The sequence below is a fragment of the Triticum aestivum genome, chromosome 2B (genome assembly GCF_018294505.1).
Source record: "Triticum aestivum cultivar Chinese Spring chromosome 2B, IWGSC CS RefSeq v2.1, whole genome shotgun sequence".
NCBI lineage: Eukaryota > Viridiplantae > Streptophyta > Magnoliopsida > Poales > Poaceae > Triticum > Triticum aestivum.
Genome location: NC_057798.1, coordinates 75,717,246 through 75,740,162, shown reverse-complemented (window position 1 = coordinate 75,740,162; position 22,917 = coordinate 75,717,246). Strand labels below are relative to the sequence as shown.

The 22,917-nt window shown below is 49.7% G+C and overlaps 3 protein-coding genes across 3 annotated transcripts; 2 read left to right on the top strand and 1 right to left on the bottom strand.

The window, feature by feature from the left end:
• Positions 1–4,515: 4,515 nt before the first annotated feature.
• Positions 4,516–5,563, top strand: LOC123040522 (senescence associated gene 20). The gene is made up of 2 exons (XM_044463338.1): positions 4,516–4,638; positions 4,725–5,563. Exon 2 carries the CDS (start codon positions 4,942–4,944, stop codon positions 5,245–5,247), a length of 306 nt encoding a protein of 101 aa, XP_044319273.1. The 5' UTR covers positions 4,516–4,638; positions 4,725–4,941; the 3' UTR covers positions 5,248–5,563.
• Positions 4,594–5,025, bottom strand: LOC123040523 (uncharacterized). The gene has a single exon (XM_044463340.1). The coding sequence runs from the start codon at positions 4,918–4,920 to the stop codon at positions 4,594–4,596; it is 327 nt and encodes a 108-aa protein (XP_044319275.1). The 5' UTR covers positions 4,921–5,025.
• Positions 5,564–10,009: 4,446 nt separating the features above from the next.
• Positions 10,010–10,953, top strand: LOC123043571 (senescence associated gene 20). The gene has a single exon (XM_044466056.1). The coding sequence runs from the start codon at positions 10,335–10,337 to the stop codon at positions 10,650–10,652; it is 318 nt and encodes a 105-aa protein (XP_044321991.1). The 5' UTR covers positions 10,010–10,334; the 3' UTR covers positions 10,653–10,953.
• Positions 10,954–22,917: the final 11,964 nt, after the last annotated feature.

Here is a 22,917-nt window from a genome sequence, read left to right as displayed (position 1 = left end):
GATGGATCGATGGATCGATCCGTGGACGTATCAAATTAACATCGATGGAGATGGGCACGGACGCTGCTTTGGCCGCTTCATATCACACCATAATTAGAGAATTAGCCATGGAAACGTAATAATGATTAACTAGCACGGCGGCTAGGCTAGGTACAGTTGCAATGTCAATCACGCATAAAACAAAATCATACCAGTTGTAGGTTGTTTGACAAAAAGGTGCGTTATCAGGAACCAATCAAGCTCTCGATCGCAAGCAAATCACCACTTGGCTGTGATGATGCCCGCAAGCAAATCACCACTTAGCCGTGTGCATTGGTGAGAGGATCATGTCATGGACACAGCTAGCACACTACACGTGGGCAAGACAACGACACGTACGTAAACAAAAGAGTCTCCGGCTGATACTGCATCTCCCATCGATCAGGGTTGGTTACTTGGTTTGATGCTCGTGTGCGTGCAGAGTTACAATTTTTTTTTCTCTTCTATATGCAGATACGTCAGTCTCGTGGGATCGTCGAGCTTAACCAATTGGGCATGCCAGCTCAGATATTCATCCTCCTCATCATCATCAGCAGCTGCACGTCGCTGTCACGAGAAACAGCACGATCTGCTGGGATGGTGGTGCATGTATGCACGTAAGTGAGCGAGCGGGCGAACGGGCGGCGAAGCTTCCCGGAAGCTTCGTGCCCACGCTCGTCCCCATCGATCCGTCTCTCTGAGGGGACCGATCTGTCGGAGCATCGGAGGGGAGCTGCACGGTGTGTCTGGAACGAACGAAAGCACGGTGGGTCGATGGCCTCCGGCCGGCCCGCGTGGAATGGGAAACGATTAATGGATCTCGTCGTACGTCGGCGCCTGGTCTAGCTTGCGGGCATCACACAGCTGGCAGCATGGCATGGAGAGCATGCGGCGGCGATTCGCACGGTTGGACGGACGTCGACGATCGGGATGGGCTCTGACCGGCCGGTTTGTGCCACATAACGTCACCGTCGACTGACCCTTTTCGACTGATCCAGCGTTGTGCACCACAGCACTAGACGAGTCCGGTAGTCCCGGCCCCGGGTGGCACTCCCCCAGCAGCGCTAGGTTCCAAAGCTCTTCGTTGGGCTAGCTAGCGGGCGCCACTATGCGTAGAGCTGCGCTACTGGAGGTACGTGCTGCCATGGCGTGGTAGGCGTGCGTGGCGACAAGTGACCGGCCACCATGCACCAAGGAGGCATGGCCACACACGTTGCAGGACCGTAGCCTCTAGGATCGGAGGAGCGACGGATCGGTTGAGCCAACCAAACCAATCATGCATGGGTCGGTGGTCGCTGCGTCCTATAGTCCTGCAGCTTAGTCAGTCAGTCGGATCTCGTTGGAAAGCCACGTCAGGGAATCGGCGCGTCCGCCCAAATGGAACCTCCCCCAGAACGCACGCGGCACATGCAGCCTGGCATACAGTGGCCGGCCGGCTCGATCGTGTATGTACTCATGGCCTGTCGCTGCCAGCATGCAGGACAAAGACCAGATAACACTGCGCTCATATCACTCTTCTTTTCACAGTTACTCGATCAGTAACCAATCCAAGAGCAACTCTAGCTAGCAAAGTAATCAAAAAGTCGGTCGCCCAAACATGAATGGAGCGTGCTTCGTAATTTTTTTTGAAGACATGGCCAGATTTGGCAAAAACATAGCAAAATCTTTCGGCAGACACGGCAAAAGCCTGAGCATGATAAGATTTGCCTTTTCTCGACAAAGGGAATACATTAATATCGCGAAGATACTAATTACCCCGGTCTCTCTGTACGAACAAGATGTCAAAAGGCATGAAGGACACACACAGCCGAAAAAAAGAACAAAAGAAAAAAGACCCCTCCCGGTAATCAATCACTAGCATCAGCACCACTCTACCCCCCCCCCCCCTCCCCCGAAGACAACACCCAGATTACAAAAGAGGTTCGCCACTTTTGCAGAAGAAAGATGTCATGCTATACCAACAACATAAGCCACATCATCAACACTCTTACACATCTAAACAAACAATCAGGGCGCTAGGGTTTCCCCCGCTCCCCTCCCGCCGCCGCCGGCCGTCGGCCCCGCCCCCTTCCGCCCTCCCCCTCCTCCGTCTAGGCCGCCTCGCGCCGCCTCCCCGGAAGGTGGCCGGGGCGGAGCTCGCGCCCCTCGCCCGCAGGTCCCCTCCTTCCCCATCTCCCCCCGCCGCCGTCGGCGGGCGCCCCCGGCGCTGGCCCGGGTGGTGCCGGCGGCGGCGGGCCTTCCAGTCCCCGCACGCACGTGCTCCCTTCCCGGGCCAGGGAGGCGGCGGCGGTGCAGCCCGGCTTGGCTGCGGTCCGGCGGCCCTGCGGTGGCGGCCGGCGGCAGGCGTGGTGACGGCGCCGCTCCTTGGCGGCGGGGCGGCGTGGTGGTGCTGGGTGGCCGTCGACGCGCCCCCGGCCCAGATCTAGGCCCGACAGGCCCCATCTGGGCCCTAACGGGCCGACCCCCCGGCATGGTCTCGTTGTCTGTGGCGCGGTGAGGAGGTGGAGCGGCTCGGACTTGGGGCGTCGGTGCTGACGGCGTGCCGGCAGCAGCGCGAAGGCGGGAGCTTTACGGGCCCACGAGGGCTCGGCCGGGCCTGTGGGCCTACGGGCCTGGTGTGCTCCTGCTATTGCGTCCGGACGGCTACTGTCGCTGACGGTGGAGGTGGGGCCCTCCCGCGTGCCGATGGTGCTGATGCCCTAGTCCCGGCTCTGATTCTTCGCCGTGCTGTCCTCACTTCGTGGTGCCGTGGTGAGACGGCATGGAGGCCTCATGACCGCGTTGGCGCAGGATGGTGGTTGGTTTGGTGGCGGGATCCGGAGCGCCCGAGGTGCGGGTTGGGATCGGGGGAAACCCCTGTCGGCGTGGCCGACTCCGGCGCGGTGGCGCCTATGGGTGCCACCTGACCTTCCGGGAGGGCGTCGGGGGCTACCCTTCCTCTCGCCTCGTCGTGTATCGGGGGAAACCCTTGGCAGCAGCGTCGTCATCGTCGCGATCCTTTTTGGAGGTGTTGATTGGTGCCGGCGCTTCGGAGTCTTGGAGCCTAGTGGATGAGCCCGGTGGGCCCAGCGATCGCGAGGCTTCTTCGTTTTTGTTGATCCGCCGTTGTCGGCATTTGTTTCTTTTGCTATTTCCCTGTTGTTTCTTTTGAGCGTGATTGTGCTGGTTTCGCCCCAGCACCTATCCCTGTATGATTCGGTTGGTTGCTTTGTATACAAAGCGGGGAAAAACCCTTTTTCGGTATACCAACAACATAATTTGCCATACTCTGTCATGGTATTTTTTTAACAAAACCGTTCGTTGTGCCTATGGGAGTTGTAGGGTGGAAAAACTACTAAACATAGCATGAACCGCGGTGTAGAAGAATCACAACAATTAGCTCTGGAGTGCACTCTAAAACAGAGGCCCGCAACCTCCAAATATGGAGGAAGAACCATTCTTCTTCGAGCTGCCTCCAAACATTATGGAGTGCAAAGAGGCGATGACGACTATGCTTGAGTGTGTTTTGCCCCTCTAGCTAGCCTCTAAATTGACGGTTATTATGGATGGAAGGGCATAGGATGACTCAAGTAGAGTTGCTCTAAGGGTAGTAGGCAACATCCTTTTATGACCATCAGAGCTGGGTAGTGTTTCTGCATGCGACTACAAAATGGAGTCTTATAAAACAATGTCACGGACTACATGCATGAAGAAAACAGCGTAAATCGCCTCAAAAATTATAAAGCGCCCTTCTTCTTTCCCTTACTTCCTCACCCTTGGTGAGCCAGCCCTAGACAAACCACCTGCCACCCACGGCCGATGGGCACTGTCGCCCTAGCCATCTAGATAGTCTCCATCCATCATTCTCCTGCGTTGGCGGCCACCCCACAGCCCCAAACCGTCAAGCCTTCAGCTTGACTCCACATGCGACATCATGGCCAGCCATGGCGTCGTCGATTTCGGCTCTCTCCTAGTGAGCGATTGTCAGGGACGCCGCAACCTACCTCCCACTCAAACATGAGTGTGCTTAGAATTTGTTTTCAGGCAATTACTCCCTTCGTTTCAAAATGCAGTGCGTATATCTTTTTTTGTTAAGTCAAACTCACAAATTTTCACCAAGTTTTTGGAGAAAAACATTCATATCTAGAATGTCAAGCACATATCATTAGATATATTATGAGAAGTTGTTTCATATTTTACCTATTTGGTATTGTATACAAATAATTTTCTCTATAATTTTCGTCAAAAGTTTGTAAAATTTGACTTTTTTTTATAAAAAAATACGCACGACTTTACGAAAGAGGGATCACCAAATAGCAATGGCGGGAGAAAAAAAACATAGACCCTAAAAAAATTGACGCGAAGACTGGGTCCCTTTCTTCGACCCCTCTCTCATTGGTTCCCGGCCGGCGGGTCCCACCCGCCGATCATCCGACTCAGCACCGGGGCCCAATCCATCCATCATCGTGCGCACCCGCTATAAAAACCCGAACCCCGCCGCTCCAAACACTCCAATCTCTCGGAGCCTCACAAGTCACAACCACCGTATCTCGCTGCTTCTCCGCCGAGCCGATCACGAGCAGCAACTAGTTGAGATCAAGCCGTCGCCGTCGCCGTATTCTTCTTCCTCTCCGACAGGAGGTTAAGCCGCCGTCGCCGTCTTCTTCTTCGTCTCCGACAGGAGTTTAAGCCGCCGTCCTCGTCTTGTTCTTCCTCGTCTTCATCAGGAGGAGCGGCCGGAAACCTCGGGAAGAGCTGGCCAACCTGGATCAGCTGGAGGGCGGCGCCGCCTCCCTGCGCGGGCACGAGACCGAGGAGCAGCGCAACAAATTCCTCGTGCTCCGCCTCTACGAGGCGCTCAACGGCCGCGACCACGCCGCCGTGCACTCCCTCCTCGCCCCCGACCTCGAGTGGTGGTTCCATGGCCCGCCCACGCACCAGCACATGATGCGCCTCCTCACCGGCTCCAGCTCCCCGTCCTCCTCCTCCTCCTTCCGCTTCCAGCCGCGCTCCGTCGACGCCTTCGGCTCCACCGTCATCGCCGAGGGCGTCGACGACAAGGCCAAGGCGTACTGGGTGCACGCCTGGACCGTGGGTGCCGATGGGGTGATCACCCAGCTGCGCGAGTACTTCAACACCGACCTCACCGTCACGCGCCTCGCCGCCGCCGCCGCGTCCAAGTGCGTCTGGCAGAGCCGCCGCCCCGACCGCGCCCGCAACTCCCTCCCGGGCCTCGTCCTCGCCCTCTAACTGCGGAAAGCAATGTACTCCTACTGTGTAGGTTTTTTATTGTGGGATTACTTACCACATTTCCGCACGTCTCGTGGACAGAATGATGAATTGGTAAATTCCCTTTGTGTGAAGGGTGAGTAAAGTCGCACACTTGCAAGTTTTCAACGATTTCGAAATTTCTAGATGAAGCGCAAAACCTTCCGTCCGGGTTTTCATTGTCCTATAGACTATAGCTATAATAAGACAGCGCGACCCACTAGTGCATGATGTGTGTGTATTTATGCCGATTTCATATGGCTGATCGAAAGCACTCATCGTTTTGCTTTTGCCTCCACCGTGGACACAGATTGATCACGAAATGTCAGATGAGCCAAAGCAAAAGGAAGATAGTGGAGTCCCAATGTCGTCACGTCGTGGTACCAGTAGGAGAGTGAAGCTGGTTATATGATCTTTGATTCCACCGATAATATTATCACTTGTCATTTCAGCAAATTCAGTGGAATGCAGCGCGAGTGCTGGTAGATAACTAGGGGAATTGTTTGGATTTTGAGGTTTAAGACAAGACTGCAAGACACACGAGAGATGTGAGCGACTCACCAGCCTCAGGTCAATGAGTTTGGATCTTTTGTGGGAAATGTCTTTTGGGAACAAAATTGTTGAAATAATTTGAATGAAACACAAAAATATCAGTACATGCTGAAATTAATTAAAAATCGAAATTTACTAAACATGATTCCATGGTGTGACCCAAGGGAGCTAAGCCAGCACTGACGAAACCGGGTACGTATATAGATGATGTGATATGGTGATGGGATTGTGACCTGATTTTGGTTGCTTATGATAAATGTATCCAAGGCAGCAAGGCTCAACGTACGTCAAGCGATCAAAGATGTTTGCAAGACGGTTTATGCTTCCCAAGAGTACGTCAAGCGATTAAAGATGTTTGCAAGATGGTTTGTAAGACGTTTTTGCGGTGAAGTTACAGAGGTCGTATATGCAGTAGAGACGACACCAAAAATGCGCCATTGGCCTAGTTTTTATTGTAACTTTTGAGACAGAAATCGGCCGGTTGATCGAGAACCACAGACGTATATTTTTTTTGATCAAAGAAGGGCTTTTTCCCTTCCGATTTTCATTACTGAAAACCAAGGTTACATAGTTCAAAAGGACGAGCAGCACACAAACAGGTTCCACAGCACATCCTAAAGGCGAACGCAACCGGCCAACATGACCAACACAGGCCCAGCATGAACAAGGTCCATCAGCACAACTAAACAGAGATAAAGATAAAAACTAGCGACTAGCAGGGCAACCACAGACGTATATATTTGATGATGGGGAAGGGGGCGTGTTTAGGGTAACTAGTGTTGGTGATAACTGGGATAGGTAGGCAGGTAGATCGATCATGTATGCTGATAAAGACAGATAGATCAATCAGACGTATCAAACACCGATCGAGATCATACTCGTAATTCTTAAGAGCCGTGTGCATTAGTGAGAGAGGATCATACTGGCTACATGTGGACAGCGACACGTACGTAGACTAACGAATCTGCATCTTCCATCGATCTTGGGTCAGTTTGATGCTTGTGTGCGTGGCGTGCAGTGCAGTGCAGAGATACTACTACACCATAGAGATATATTTATGCAGATACGTTACATCTCGTTGAGTCGATCAGTGATGTGTGTGCCTTGATAATCGATGGCAGGTGGAGTAGCAGGCCAGGCCCAGCTCAACTAATCGCGCATGCCAGCTCGGATATTCATCAGCAGCAGTAGCAGTAGCTGCACATCGCTGTTACGAGAAACTGGCACTGTGCACGTGTGTCTACAATAATAATGAAAGTAAATTAAGTAGCACGACACGATCGATCTGTTGCGGCGGTGATGGGTGCAGATAAAAGCCATGGGGCGAGGTCGCGAGCGGGCGGCGAAGCTTCCGGGAAGCTTCGTGCCGTCGCCTGTCCCAGTCGACCGATCTGCTACACGCACGCTGGCTGGAAAGAAGGAAAAGACGGTGGGTCGATGGCCTCTCGTCGTACGTCGGCGCGCTGGCTTGGCTTGCTCTGCATATGCGTGCATCACACAGTTGGCATCACGGCATGGCATGGCATGCGGGCGGCCATTTGCACATTTGCATTGGATGTCGATCGGGATGGGTGGTTGGTTTGTGCTGTGCCCCTTTTCCATGTCCATCAATCCAGTGTAGTAGTAGTGCGGTAGACTAGACTAGCACCGGCCCCGGGTGGCACTCCCCCAGCAGCGCTAGGTTCCAAAGCTGTTGGTTGGGCTGGCGGGCGCGCCTATGCGTAGAGCTCCACTGCTACTGGATGTACGTGCTGCCATGCCATGGCATGGTCTGCGTGCGTGCGTGCGTGCGTGCGTGGCGGACAAGTGACCGGCCACCATGCGCCAAGGAAGCAGGCATGGCCACACACGTTGCTGGACCGTAGCCTGTAGGATCGGAGGAGCGATGGACCGGTCAAACGGACGAACTGGCGGCCGCTCCCTCCCAAGCCAATCATGCATGGGTCGGTGGTCGCTGTGTCCTGCGCTACAGGCGGACCTCGTTGGAAAGCCACGTCAGGGAATCGGTCGACCAATCGCCCGCTCAAATGGAACCTCCCCCAGAACGCACACCGCACATGCAATGGCCGGCCGGCTCAAAAAAAATTATATGAGACCAGGTCTCATATAAAGCAGGTGAGACCCGCCCAGATGGATGACACGTGGCATTCATAAATCACAAAGCATCTAATCTTTTCCCCCTGATTTCATGTGGGGGTGGGGTAAATGCTTTGTGATTTATGATATGTCACGTGTCATCCATCAGGATGGGTCTCACCTGCTAATCCGTGAGACCAGGTCTCATAGAATTTTTTTTCGGCCGGCTCGATCGTGTATGTACTCATGGCCCTCTCGCTGCCAGCATGCAGTAAAAAAGACGAGATAACGCTGCGCTCATATCAACTCTTGTTTTCACCGTTACTCGATCAGTAACCAATCCAAGAGCACAAGTCTACCTAGCAGTGGCGGAGCTACACTAGAAAATCTGGGCGGGTCAAACTGAACGAAAGTCCTACTGTTTTTACTCTGACGACCCATTCTGCTCCCATATCTTGCTGAATTTTCACTGAGCTGTATGGGCCATAGCACAATTTTGCTTGGCCGTAGCTCCGCCAGTGCTATCGAGCAAAGTCGTCAAAACGCCCATCGCCCAGACGTGCATGGACCGCCCTTCGTAATTTTTCGAAGACATGGCCAGATTTGGCAAAACGCACGGCATATCTGGGCAAAATCTTTCAGCAGGCATGGCAAATCATGGCAAAAACGTGAGCATGATAAGATTTGCCATGTTTGCTGAAGGAATTAGTCATGATCCCAACAATGTAATATGTCACAAGAATAACATCAGATTTGTCATGTTTGAAGATCTAACATCAGATTTAAAAAATTACGGTTCGTTGTGCCTATGGGAGTTGTAAGGTGGAAAAGCCTCTAAACATAGCATGAACCATGGTGTAGAAGAATCTAAAAGTTTTGTGCGCCACAACAATTAGCTCTGGGGTGCACTCTAAAACAGAGGCCCACAACCTCCAAATATGGAGGAAGAACCATTCTTCTTGGAGCTGCCTACAAACATTATGGAGTGTGAAGAGGCGACAACGACTATGCTTGAGTGTGTTTTGCCCACTGTTTGCCCATCTACCTAGCCTCTAAATTGACGGCTATTATGGATGGAACGGCATGGGACGACTGAATTGGAGTTGCTCTAAGGGTAGTAGGCAACATCCCTTTTATGTCCATCAGAGTTCGGTAGTGCTTCTGCGTGCAACTACAAAGCGGAGTCTTATAAAACAATATCATGGACTACATGCATGAAGAAAACAACGTAAATCGCCTCAAAATTTATAAAGCGCCCTTCTTCTTTCTCTTACTTCCTCACCCTCGACGAGCCAGCCCTAGCCAAACCACCTGCCACCGACACTTGACGGACACTATCGCCCTAGCCATATATATAATCCCCATCTATCATTGTCCTGCGTTGGCAGCCACCCCACACCCCAGAACCGTCAAGCCTTCACCTTGACTCCACCTGCGGCACCATGGCCAGCCATGGCGTCGTCGACTTCGACTCTTTCCTACTACGCCATTGCCAGGGACTCCTCAATCTTCCCGTCTTGAACATGAGTGAGGTTAGAATTTGTTTTTAGGCAACTACATTTGTTCCATAATGTGGTGCATATAGATTTTTTTTGTAAAGTCAAACCACACAAATTTTGATCAAGTTTTTGGAGAAAACATACACATCTAGAATGTCACGCATATATCATTATATTCATTATAAGAAGTAGTTTCATATTTTACATATTTGGTATTGTATATATAAATAATTCTCTAGAAACTTTGTCAAAGTTTGTAAAATTTGACTTAATTTTTTTTATATGGACTACATTATGAAATAGAGGGAGTACCAAATAGCAAAGGCGGAAGAAAAAAACATAGACCTTTCAAAAAATTTGACGCGAATAGACCCTTATTTTTTTATCTCAGTTTCCACGGGGTCAAGTGGCGAACGGGTCCCTTTCCTCCACTCCCCCTCTCATTGGTTCCCCACCGGTGGGCCCCACACACCCATCATCCGACTCAGCAGCGGGGCCCAACTCGAGCCCGATCTGGCTGCCGTCCACCCTGGCGCGCACGCACGGGCCCATCGATCCATCATCGCGCGCACCCGCCTGCTATAAAACGCGCCCCCCGCCGCTCCGGACACTCCAATCTCTCGGAGCCTCTGCACCCACCGTATCTCGTTGCCTCTCGCCGAGACGATCGTCGCGAGCAGCAAGTAGTTGAGATCAAGCCGCCGCCGCCGCCGCAGTCTTCTTCTTCGTCTCCGACAGGAGGAGCGGCCGGAGCTGGCTAACCTGGATCAGCTGGAGGGCGGGTTCGCCTCCGCGCGCGGGCACGAGACCGAGGAGCAGCGCAACAAGTTCCTCGTGCTCCGCCTCTACGAGGCGCTCAACGGCCGCGACCACGCCGCCGTCCACTCCCTCCTCGCCCCCGACCTCGAGTGGTGGTTCCATGGCCCGCCCGCGCACCAGCACATGATGCGCCTCCTCACCGGCTCCAGCTCCCCGTCCTCCTCCTCCTCCTTCCGCTTCGAGCCGCGCTCCGTGGACGCCTTCGGCTCCACCGTCATCGCCGAGGGCGTCTCGGCCGCCGGCGAGGACACCAAGGCGGCGTACTGGGTGCACGCGTGGACCGTGGGCTCCGATGGGGTGATCACCCAGCTCCGCGAGTACTTCAACACCGACCTCACCGTCACCCGCCTCGCCGCCGCCGCCGCGTCCAAGTGCGTCTGGCAGAGCCGCCGCCCCGACCGCGCCCGCAACTCCCTCCCCGGCCTCGTCCTCGCCCTCTAGCCGCCCAAGCCAAGCCAAAGCCAAGCTGGACGACGCCCACCACTTGGGCTTGGGCGTACGCATGGGCTGACGTTGCTTCTTCAATTCTTCTTCATCCCCTGCTCTGCTCTCCCTAGCCTGTTGTTTCTTGTTTGCGTGTCTGGTGAACGTACGTAGTATAGCTGAATAGCCGATCGAACCGGCCGGTGATGGCGACGCCGCGCCGTCATGGCGGCTGCGTCTTCACTGCTACTGCTTGTATGTCTTCGTGGTTGCTGTCATGGTGTGATAATAATAATAATGGACGTTTGCTTGTACTGGACGTAATTAATCTTCACCGCAATTCGCAAATTTCTATCCGGTCGCTCTGTTGATTTGTTCATACTGGCCTTTGACCAGTTGATGATTTTGATTGCAGTTGAAATTAACGGTTGACCACAGTTTTCATCCTTGACCTGCGTGCGCAGTAGACAGTCGGGCTTTAATGTCTGATCATACTCTAACAGAAGAACATCTTTTCCCCGCAAAAAAAAAACATCTTTACATAGGGACATAGAGCAGTATATTATTACCTCTGTTTTGTTTCACCGGTCTACCAAAACGTCTTATATTTTGAAATGGAGGTAGTATATTACTAGTGCAAACAAAGCATATACACCAATAAAGTTCAGAGGCGTAGGCTGATTAAGTTCAGATTGATGTCGAAAAATTCCAACGAAAGAAGAAAGAAAGAGAGATTCCCATGGCACCTGACTTGATTTGATTTAGTTTGCGAAAAGCAAACAAGACTTGCCCTGAAAGCAAGGATCGAGCTGGGCTGGAACTGAAAGACAAGACAGGACTGAAAGGGGGGAAAAGGTAGTGGCGATCTACTCGTCGACAATCCCCAAATCAAACGTTGCTTTCCGGCGTCCAGACCGAACTAGTCCATCTTCTGAACTCTGATTTCAAGTTGAAGAATTATACTGTACTTGGGAGTCACAGGGCCACCATGTTGCAGCATATTGTGCACGTTGTGGTGATCACCTAGTGTGCATCTCAGATAACAAGGTGGGTGTCGAAGAATATGTCCTGATGCCCAGCCCCAACCAAATGATCCGAATAATGGGAGGGACCGAGCATTAGGAACCGGCATCTCCGACCATGCCGGCCTAGCTAGTGGTAGTGGTAGTTGGGATGAACATGACCCATGAAGCTACAAGACATCTCTGAAAGGGAACGAAGAAAACGATACGTCGTCGTAAGTAAAAAGGCTAATGGCACGTCGATCCAACATATCAATTTCAACCATAGTGTAAATAATGTGCCAATTTGGCAATTAGAGAAATTAATTGACTTTTAACAGCGACGCTTTTCTGAACCCGCACTTTCTTAGTAGTTACAGAGGGTGAGCCACTGTTAAGCTCGGCAGATGGACAAGGCTGTTTGATGTTACTGCTTGTGAGTTAGACCCATAGAGTAGCATTGGAGAAATAAAATTCAGTTGTTGTTGTTGTTGTTGCGTGCGTGCGTGCGTGAGAGAGAGAGAGAGAGAGAGAGAGAGAGAGAGAGAGAGAGAGAGAGAGAGAGAGAGAGAGAGAGAGAGAGAGAGATGAAGAAAAAGAACAGTAGTATCAGAGTTGCCTGAAATTTTCACTCATGCATGAGACCAGGCTAAGAAGAACGAAAACAGGAACACTCATCCCAAGAATAGTAGTAATTCAATCAAGAACCGGTACTACATAGAACTTCTTTTTCACCGGCTATGTGCATCAACCGATGTAGAGGCTGGAAGCTATCCTGGCCATGGTGAAATGGCATAGATGAACTCTGTTCGATAACGACGATGCTTTAATAATTCTGCTTTGTCGAATGATTCAAAGGAAATAAAGAACAAAAGGGTCCATATAACAGCGAACTGATTTGATTTTATTCGATAAAGCAAACAAAACTTGTGTCGTAAGCAATTAAGAATCTGGATAAGTGGCGCAATAGGCTATGGACGAAGACAGTGATGCAGGGAAAGACGTACAGTGCAGTGAACTGAAAGTGCAGTGTACCGAAGCACCACTCCATTGGCTATACCTGTAAAGAACAGTCTGCAGAATCCAAGCAACAGAACAGACAACATGTTCTCCAAACCAACGTTACTTTCAGGCGTTCGAAACTGAACATGTCTTAGTGATGCTCTTCCTGTGATCAACTGGTGCGCGTCTCAGATAGCAACAAGTAGATGGGTTATTGAATCAAAAACGCACATCGCACGTCCTCAATATGGTCGCCTCCACATGCTCCGACCGATCAGAGTATATAGCGACCGGAGCTTCAGTTTGATGAGGAGAAAACAATCTCCTTCAGTTGTTGCGAGAGACATGGGGAGATATTATGAAGAAAAGAAACAGTAAAATTAGACTCTCTGAAGTGTTAAACAGAACCATATACTACTATACATCACTAGGACAGGCGGACAGCATCTCTTCCTTCAGAAAAAACAGAGTGGTCAGTTCTCATGATCAAATGGCATAGATGAGTGTTTGTTCGATGACGAGGATGCTTTAATAATTCTGCTTTGTCGAATAATTCGAAGGACACAAAGAACAACAGGTTCTTAGGACAACAAACTGATTTGATTTGATTTGTTGAAGCTAACAAAACTAGTGTCCGAAGCAATTGAGAACCTGGATAAGTGGCGCAGAATGCTATGGGCGAAGACGGTGATGCAGGGAAAGACGTACAGTACAGTGGGTTGAGGGGGAAGTTGGCCATACTTGTAAAGAACAATCTGCATAATCCAAGCAACAGAACAGACATGTTCTCCGAACCGATGTTGCTTTCGGGCGTCCGAAACTGCATATGCCTTGATTATGCTTTTTTCAGGTGGGTACTTCCTTTGTCTGGTTGATCAACTGGTGCACATCTCAGACAGTAACAAGCGAGGTTATCAATTCGACTTCCATATAAAAGCAACAACTAAGCTATATTGAATCCTGTTTTCTTGTGTCACCCATCTTTTTTTTTGTGGAGAATGTCTTCCATAATTTTTGCCACGCTTAGCTATAGTGCAGTTCCCCACACAGAAATCCTGGATTAACAAAATACTGTAGACTAACCACAACAAATTATGGAGTAAAGCGATACCTATGCAATACTTTGACCCAGCGTCTAAAATGAGGACTTCTCGACAGTTTCATATAATCATATCGCACACTGGAGATGTTAAATTAATTGCACAGTGTAAACTGAGTGTGTAGCCTTACAGGTGATGTGGGCAGCTGAGCAATTACCCTGCAATGGCACATAGTACGTGCAGTACCAAATGATCAGAACGAATTTTCAGCCTACTTTTACAATTGTATGTACTGCCACACAAATCTTTCAGACAACCTGCTTTCGACCAGTGGTTCCGGATGTGGCGGGCAGTTCAGTGTTTGAAGGGGAACACAAATGGAACCTGAGTACAGATGATCCCAAACAATGCAATAGACAAGAACATGTCAACACCTAACCAGATGCAATGGATACTTGGAGAAGACTGAATTGCAACAGAACGTTTCACTAAGTCGACTATGATGTGATCATGCAACTTAACGAACAATGCTCCACACTCTTTGAAAAAATGAGGTTCAACTTGCTAGTCATCAAAGAGGAAAACCTGCCCTAATTTCATCATCAGCTACAAGAGAACTTAGAAACAGGAAACCAATGTACATTGACTAAACATTTTAACCAGTGAATGATATCAAAGAAAGAAGAAAACCTCGATTAAAAAACCAAATCAATTCTTCAGTTCAAAGGAAAACAGAGACAAGGCAGATCAATTGGCAACTACCTTAAAAGGTTAACAAAACGAATTCCTAGTTTTCGCACCAACATGCTAGCTACTTCAACCCAAAAGGATATTCACACAAGTATAAATTTCATGCAACCATGAAACAGTCGGAGCTTCTTGATCATAAAACTAGTAAACATCGAAATGAAACTAACCGGCTCATAGTGGACCCAATTCATACCATTACAACTCATGAACATACTGACAGTTGGCCAATTTAGAATCACCACCTCACATAACAGCTGTCAAACGGAAGGCAAAGCGTTCACAACATAATCTTCTAGTGCCGGAAAAAAAGTGTGCAAAACTAGAGTTTGTTTGAGCTGGACTTGTGTACGAATGAGGCCCCTGCGATGGAATCCAGCAAACAACCTGCCATTGATATCAATTTGAAGTAGCCAATCATCAAATTCGACCAGCACAAGCACATCACCCTTACAAGACGCGGCTCTCACATGACAATATTTAATTTCAAACATTCCAAATTGCACTCTGATCTCTGAAACCGGCAATTCAACCCGATATTTCAATGCCCAGACCTCGTCTTTGTAGTCTTGCACCACCCAGATATCAACAGGTGTCCCTTCACCATTAAAAGTGGACATGCCAAGCATGTTGCCATCCATCTCAAACAGGCGAGCATGGCCAGGAACAAACGGAGAGCGCATCTGCCGGAACGACTCGGTGATGGTGTCAAATATCTTTATCACGTGGTCCGTATACCAATGCAGGCTACCACAGAACAGAACAGATCCGGGGATGCATATCAGTTCCTCCGCATCGGGGCATCCTATGTGCCTGGGCGGCTGGCCGGAGCCTATCGTGAAGACGTAGGAGCCCTCTTGAGCGCCAGGCAGTGCACTGTACATCGACTGGAAGAGCAATAGCCGGTACTCGCCGGTAGGGCTGTGTGGATACATCCCCAAGAGCGTGAAGCCATGAAGCAGCGGGAGGTTGGCGTACTGACGAAGTGACGAGTCGCCGGGTTGCGGACGGAGAAGTGCTTGCCGTGGACGCAGATGACGAGGAGGCCGTCGCAGGAGGCCTGGAACAGGGCGCCGTCGACGCTGTAAAGTCGCGCGACGGAGTCGGCGGCGACGGGCCCTGCCCGGTGGTTAAAGGGCATGATGAGTAGTTGAGTACGGAGTTGCCGTCTTCGCCGTAGATGAGGGGGAGGGAGGGCTGGTGGCCGTGGTGAGCGAGGAGGAAGTCGCGGGTGGAGGTGGCGCGGCGCCATGCGCGGCAGACGGCGCGGCAGCGGAGGAGGGCCTTGGGGGGCAGGCGGACGAGGATCTCCCAGATGGTGATCTCTTCCGGGATGCCGCAGTGGAGAGGCGGAGGAGCTCCTGCCATTGCTGCCTTCGCCATGGTCGCCGACCGGGAGGAGCGAGAGGACTTGCGGTTGTGGTAGCGACGGTGGCGGAGACCGATAGGGAGGGAGGTCTTGGTCACGCGGAAGAGACGCACATGCTTTTCGGCTGGGCTTAGCCCATTTCTCATTCTCTTCTTTGTAAGGGCATGGGCTTGACCTAGCAAGTCTCGCTCGCATCCACTCCAAAAAAAAGTTTTTTTTTTTGGAAAAAAGGAAATGTTCTAGAAAACTACACCGGTAAAAAAATATACCTTTTTTTTAGAGAAGAAAGGCCATCATGGTTATAGCTTTATAATTTAATTAAACAGCGATTAATCGTTCGCCAGGACCGGAACCATCCAGTCTGCAGGGTCATCAACCCAATTACAATATAAATTATTCATCAAATAACTAAATTTAGCTAGCTAACGAGAGACACCATTAGTCTCTCTTTTACAATGCTTGAACTTTTTTTTTGAGAGCAAGCATATAGCTTTATTACGCAACAGTTGGGCCCAAATTGGCCCTTACAGCGTCAGCTACAGGAGCTGGAACATTCACATCAGCAACAAGAAAATCTCTGACATTTTTTTTGGAAAAGGGGACGTGCCCCAGCCTCTGCATCAGAAAGATGCATACGGCTCATATTATTAAAAGGATAAACCAGTAGCATAGTACCGAAAGGTCATAGTAGAAACTATAACAAAATCTGTAAATAAGAAAAGCCCAAAGCCACAACCGGCTGGCAAAACAATAGGATCAATACATGTCTATCCTATTACATGACCGCCATCCAAACCGGTTGAAAATATCCCGAGCTACCATCTCCCATCGGGTAGACGCAGTAACCAAACGCTCCCCGGCCTCCGTCGGAGTGAGTAGCGACCACATACGGATGAACGCCGTGGCCCTGAAGATAACCTGCAAAAAGTGAATGTTTGTTGATCGGTTAAAGACTAAGTCATTTCTACAATTCCATATTGCCCACAAAAGTGCACAAACGCCAACCCGAATGTGTCTTGCAATGTCAGAATCCACCCCATCTAGCCATGTTCCAAATAACATACTAATAGAGGTGGGCTGACTAATATTAAAAGCAATATGAACCGACCGCCACAGAATCTTAGCCAAAGGGCAATCGAGAAAGAGGTGTTTGATGTTTTCAGAATGATCACAGAAGCTACATCGAGACGGACCTACCCAATTACGTTTTGCAAGGTTATCCTTAGTCAGAATGACTTGTTTATGCACAAACCACATAAACACTTTAATACGTAAGGGTACTTTAACTTGCCAAACATGTAAGGAGGTAGGGATGACAGTAGAGTTAATGACATCCTGATACATTGATTTGACCGAGAACACACCGTTCTTAGTAAGTTTCCAATGCAACTGATCAGGGTTAGAAGACAACCGGACATCCATTAAACGACGAACCAGATGGAGCCAGGCCTCCCAACGATTTCCAACAAGCGTCCGCCTAAAGTTGATATTGAGGGGAACGGATTGTAAAACAGTAGCAACATAGGCACCTCTACGTTGGACTATGTTATACAAAGAAGGATATTGAAGTGCTAGTGGGGTCTCCCCAAGCCACGTATCCTCCCAAAACCTCGTCGTGGTACCATTCCCAACAATAAATTTAGTCTTGTTGAAAAAGATTTGTTTAACTCTCATCAAACCCTTCCAAAAGGGCGAGTCGGAAGGTCTCACAGTCACCTGAGCCAAGGTTTTAGCAAAGAGATATTTATTGCGTAAAATCTGTGCCCAAGTGGCTTCCGTCTCAGATGACAACTTAAAAAGCCACTTGCTAAGGAGACATATATTTTTGATTTCCAGATTTTCAATACCTAGGCCACCTTGGTCCTTAGGTCTGCAGATAATATCCCACTTCGCAAGTCTATACTTCCGTTTAAGCTCATCAATTTGCCAAAAGAATCGAGATCGATAGAAATCTAACCTTTTCCTAACTCCAACCGGAACCAAGAAAAAGGATAACAGAAACATAGGCATACTAGTAAGGACCGAATTAATCAGAATTAATCGACCTCCATATGACATGAGCTTTCCTTTCCAACAGCTCAGTTTCTTTTCAAAACGATCCTCAATACATTTCCACTCAATATTAGATAGCTTACGATGATGAATGGGTATCCCTAAATACGTAAATGGTAAAGAACCCAATTCACATCCGAACAATTGTTGATACGAGTCCCGGTCATCATTTGCTCTTCCAAAGCAAAACAATTCGCTCTTGTGGAAGTTGATTTTAAGCCCAGACAATTGTTCAAATAAGCAAAGCAGCAGCTTCATGTTCCTTGCTTTCGCTATATCATGTTCCATAAATATGATAGTATCATCAGCATATTGAAGAATGGATATCCCGCCGTCTACTAGATGTGGAACCAGGCCACCTACCTGTCCTGCATCCTTTGCCCGACCTATTAAAATAGTCAGCATATCAGCCACTATGTTAAACAGGATCGGTGACATAGGGTCTCCTTGCCGTAGCCCCTTGTGTGTTTGGAAATAATGACCCACGTCATCATTCACCTTAATCCCGACACTCCCTTTTTGCGTTAAAGAGTCAATTTGATTTCTCCAGGCCGAATCAAAACCTTTCATACGCAAAGCTTGTTGAAGGAAAGGCCATTTGACTTTATCATATGCTTTTTCAAAATCCACTTTAAAAACTACGCCATCAAGTTTTTTGGAGTGGATTTCATGGAGCGTTTCATGCAAGACAACAACCCCTTCCAGGATGTTTCTATCCGGCATGAAAGCTGTCTGGGACGGCTGAACTACTGTGTGTGCTATTTGTGTAAGCCTGTTTGTCCCCACCTTAGTGAAGATTTTGAAACTCACATTTAGCAGACAAATGGGTCGAAACTGCTCAATCCGAACAGCCTCTGTCTTCTTAGGCAGAAGAGTTATCGTCCCAAAATTTAGCTTGAACAATTGAAGCTGCCCCTCAAAAAACTCGTGAAACATGGGCATCAAGTCTCCCTTGATAAAATGCCAACACTTCTTGTAAAACTCCGCCGGAAACCCGTCCGGTCCTGGAGCCTTGTTGTTCTCCATTTGAGTAATAGCCTCAAACACCTCTTTCTCTGAGAAAGGAGCAGTCAAGAGCTCATTCTCGGCAGTCTCAAGTTGAGGCACATCCTCAACCCTAGACTCATCCAACGACACGAAAGTCTCTACCGGGGGACCAAACAACTGTTTATAATAATTGGTAATATAATCTTTGAGATTATCCTGACCAACTATCGTCCCTTCATCTTGTTCTAATTGGAAAATTCTTTTTTTACGATGCTTCCCATTCGCAATCATGTGAAAGAATTGAGTGTTATCCTCGCCTTCTACGATTTTGCGAACCTTGGCTCGCAATGCCCACTTCAATTCCTCCTCACGGAGAAGCTTTTTAAGCTGCATCTCTGCATCTATCTTTGTTTCCAACTCATTGGAATCCAAGATAGAGGTTTCTGCTTTAGCTTCGAAGTTTTGAATGATTAGAAGAAGTCTGTCCTTCTCCACCTTATAAATCCCATGCGTGTGCTTAGCCCAGCCACGAATGAATCGACGGAGATGACGAATCTTGGATTGCCATCTGTCGATAGGCGTCCTACCTCCCGAGTCCATAGCCCACTCTCTAGCTAGCAACTCGAGGAACCCTTCTCTTTCAAACCAGGCAAGTTCAAACGAGAAAATGTTCTTGTTTCCCACGAAATTTTGAACTCCGGAGTCGACTAGTAGCGGTGTATGATCCGAGACACCTCGAGTCAAAGCCTGCACCGTTACCAGGGGAAACTTCTGTTCCCACTCGACACTAGCTAGCACACGGTCAAGAAAATCTCTGACATGGAGTGATAAGCCTAGCTTAGCAAGATGATGAGCCGGCATGTTGGCCTCCCTGGGCGACAATGGATCACACTACAGGATGCAAACCAGAGGTTCATTTGGAGCTTCAGGTCGTTGATCATTTGAGCCAGCCTCGAGAAATCGGGCCCGCGTTTATTTAGCGCTTGCTCAACCAGGAGGGCGTCGGTTTCAACAATCAGGTGCACGACGCCGAGCTCAGCCGCCACATCCAGCGTGCGCTCCACCGCCTCCAATTCAGCGCTAAACACGTCCGGCACCCTTTCCAATCGCCCAGCTCGAGCCGCCACCACCGCCCCGTCGCTGTCACGGACTACGACTCCCCAGGCACCCATTTGCGTGTTCGGTATGTGGGCTCCGTCAACGTTAAACTTGAGCACATCTGCCGGCGGGGGAAGCCAGCGTTGTAGAGCTGCATGGGGTTTGGCGATTTTGCTGAAATACCCCTCGTATTCTTCGGTGGTGCATGCAGCTCTGGATGCAAACTGCGCATGCTCCATTGGTTTCTCTCCTTCCCTCACTTTGTTTCTCTGAGACCACCGCTGCCACCATGCCACAATGATCGTCATCCGTTCTTTCTCCGGTATCTGCCACAAGGAGTCAAGAGTTCCATCCACTGAATCACACACTTCAAGTCGCTGCCGGACGTGTTCAAGTCCGAGCGCTCTCCATACATGCTTCACCTCCTGGCACTCCACAAAAAGGTGCTTAGCGGACTCGTTTCGCCGGTTACAGAGGAAGCATTTGTGGTCATGTATGGTCATGCCTCTCCTGGTAAGTATGTCCTTGGTGGCTAAAGTGTTGTGCGCCATCCTCCACAGGAAATGCCTAATTTTCCCCGGGCAAGGCATGTTCCAAATTCGCTTCCATTTGTCCAGCCCGCCATCATTCAGGTTACCCGCTTCATGTTGAGGGTGTCCTCCATTATCACCACCAGTTGGAGAGATAGCTCTTTTTAACTTGTACGCTTGTCTGACCGAGAACATGCCCTTAGGGTCGAAGTGCCAAGCCATGAAATCGACGGCTCCATCCCGCAGCGGCATTTGGAGGATCAGATTTGCGTCCTCCTCCCAAAACAGATCATGTACAAGTTCCGTGTCCCATGACCCCGTAGCAGGATCGATTAGCTCCGAAACTCTAGTAAGCACGCTACCCCCCCTCAGTGTGATCACTTTACGAGACCAAGCTCTCGGGATCCATGGGTCTTCCCATATCCGTATACTCTCGCCGTTGCAAACCCTCCAGATGACTCCTTGCTTTACCAGCTCAATGCCATGGCAGATGCTTCGCCATGCATATGACATATTGGCCGTCTCCTTCGCCTCAAGAATAGAGCAGTTGGGGTAGTACTTGGCCTTCATTAGTTGAGCACAGAGGCTTTCCGGCTCTTGTACCAGCCTCCACACCTGCCGGGCAAGCATGGCAATATTGAAGTCATGTATATCCCGAAATCCAAGTCCACCTCTCCCTTTTGACCGTGTGAGTTTCTGCCAACCCACCCAATGGATTTTATTCTCATTATCTTGCTGGCTCCACCAATATCTAGCAATCATAGCACTAATCTCTTCTTCACACAAGGTTTTGGTCAAATAGAAAACAGACATAGCGAAAGTTGGAATGGCCTGCGCCACGCCCTTCACTAGGATCTCCTTCCCTTGCCTGGAGAGAGTTCTCTCATTGCAGCCCTGCATGCGGGTCCATATGGCATCCTTGATGTAGGCAAAGGCCTTCTTTTTAGATCTACCAATGTACACAGGTAACCCCAGGTATTTCTCGTTATATGCTTCACTCTCAATATTCGGGGTGGCCTTCACTATGTCCCTCGCCTGCAGCCGGCAGTTCTTACTGAACATAATCGCTGATTTCTCATGGTTTACACACTGTCCGGAGCACAGCTCATAGACCGCCAATATCCGCTGCAGCTCCACCGCTTCGTCCACTTGGGCTTTCATGAGTAACAACAAGTCGTCAGCAAAGAACAAGTGCGAGATCGCCGGAGCCCCAGGATAGATTTTGATTCCGCTGAATGTCCCTCTCCGTCGTGTATCATTCAGCAATGCTGACAAGCCTTCCGCGCAGATCACAAATAGATACGGCGATATGGGGTCCCCTTGCCTAAGCCCCCTAGACGGTGCAAAGAGCTCAGAGATCATCATTGACTCTGATCCGGTACCTAACAGATCGAACACACTTCATCACTAGGGTCACCCAACTTCTTGCAAAACCAAGCTTGATCATCATGGCTTCAAGGAAAGACCACTCCACTCGATCATAGGCTTTGCTCATATCCACCTTAACCGCGGCCAACTCCTCCTTGCCCGATCTCTTGTTCATCAGAAATTGTGATATCTCATACACCATTAAGATGTTATCTGTGATCAGTCGCCCCGCCACAAAGGCTCTCTGATTGCCTGAAATTATCTATGGCAAGATGAGTTTCAACCGATTTGCGAGAACCTTCGAAATAATCTTGTACATCACGTTGCAGAGGCTTATTGGTCTGAGATCCTTTATCCTCGAGGGGTTTTTGACCTTTGGGATCAAAACAATAGTGGTATCATTCCAGCCCAGCGGAATCTCTCCTCCCCTTAGCACCTTCTTGACCTCCTCGCCAATATTCTTCCCCATTAGCTGCCAATACTTCTTGAACACCACGGGCGGCATGCCATCCGGGCCAGGGGCCTTGAGGTCCCCAATGCGATCCAACGTAGCCTTGATCTCCATGTCATCGAACTCCGCCATGAGGCAGTCGTTCATTGCCCTCGTGACCTTGGTTGGCACCGCCCGAAGAAGCTCATCGTAATTGTGATTGCCATTGGAAGTAAACAGTTCCTGAAAATAAGACTGAGCATAATTAGTTAGATCTCTTCCTTCCTCCACCACTCCCCCATCTTCCTTTGTGAGGCGCCTTATCCGATTGGCTTTCCTCCTTGCCGAGGCATATCGGAAGAAGAACTTCGTGTTTCTATCTCCCTCCCTCAACCACCAAACATGGGCGCGCTGTCTCCATTTGATTTCTATGACCTCCTCCAAATAATCCACTAGGCAGCGTAGACACACTTCTTCCGCGACCTTCTCCGGGGAGATATCCCTCTTCCTGCATTCCTCCAACGCTCGTTTCGCTTCTTTCAACTTCTTCTCCGTGTCTCCTACTACCTCCCTGCTCCATCTCGACAGGTCAGCAGCGACCCCCTTCAAGGCTACGACTATATCCACCTCACCCCCCTCACACACCCGTCTCTAGGCTT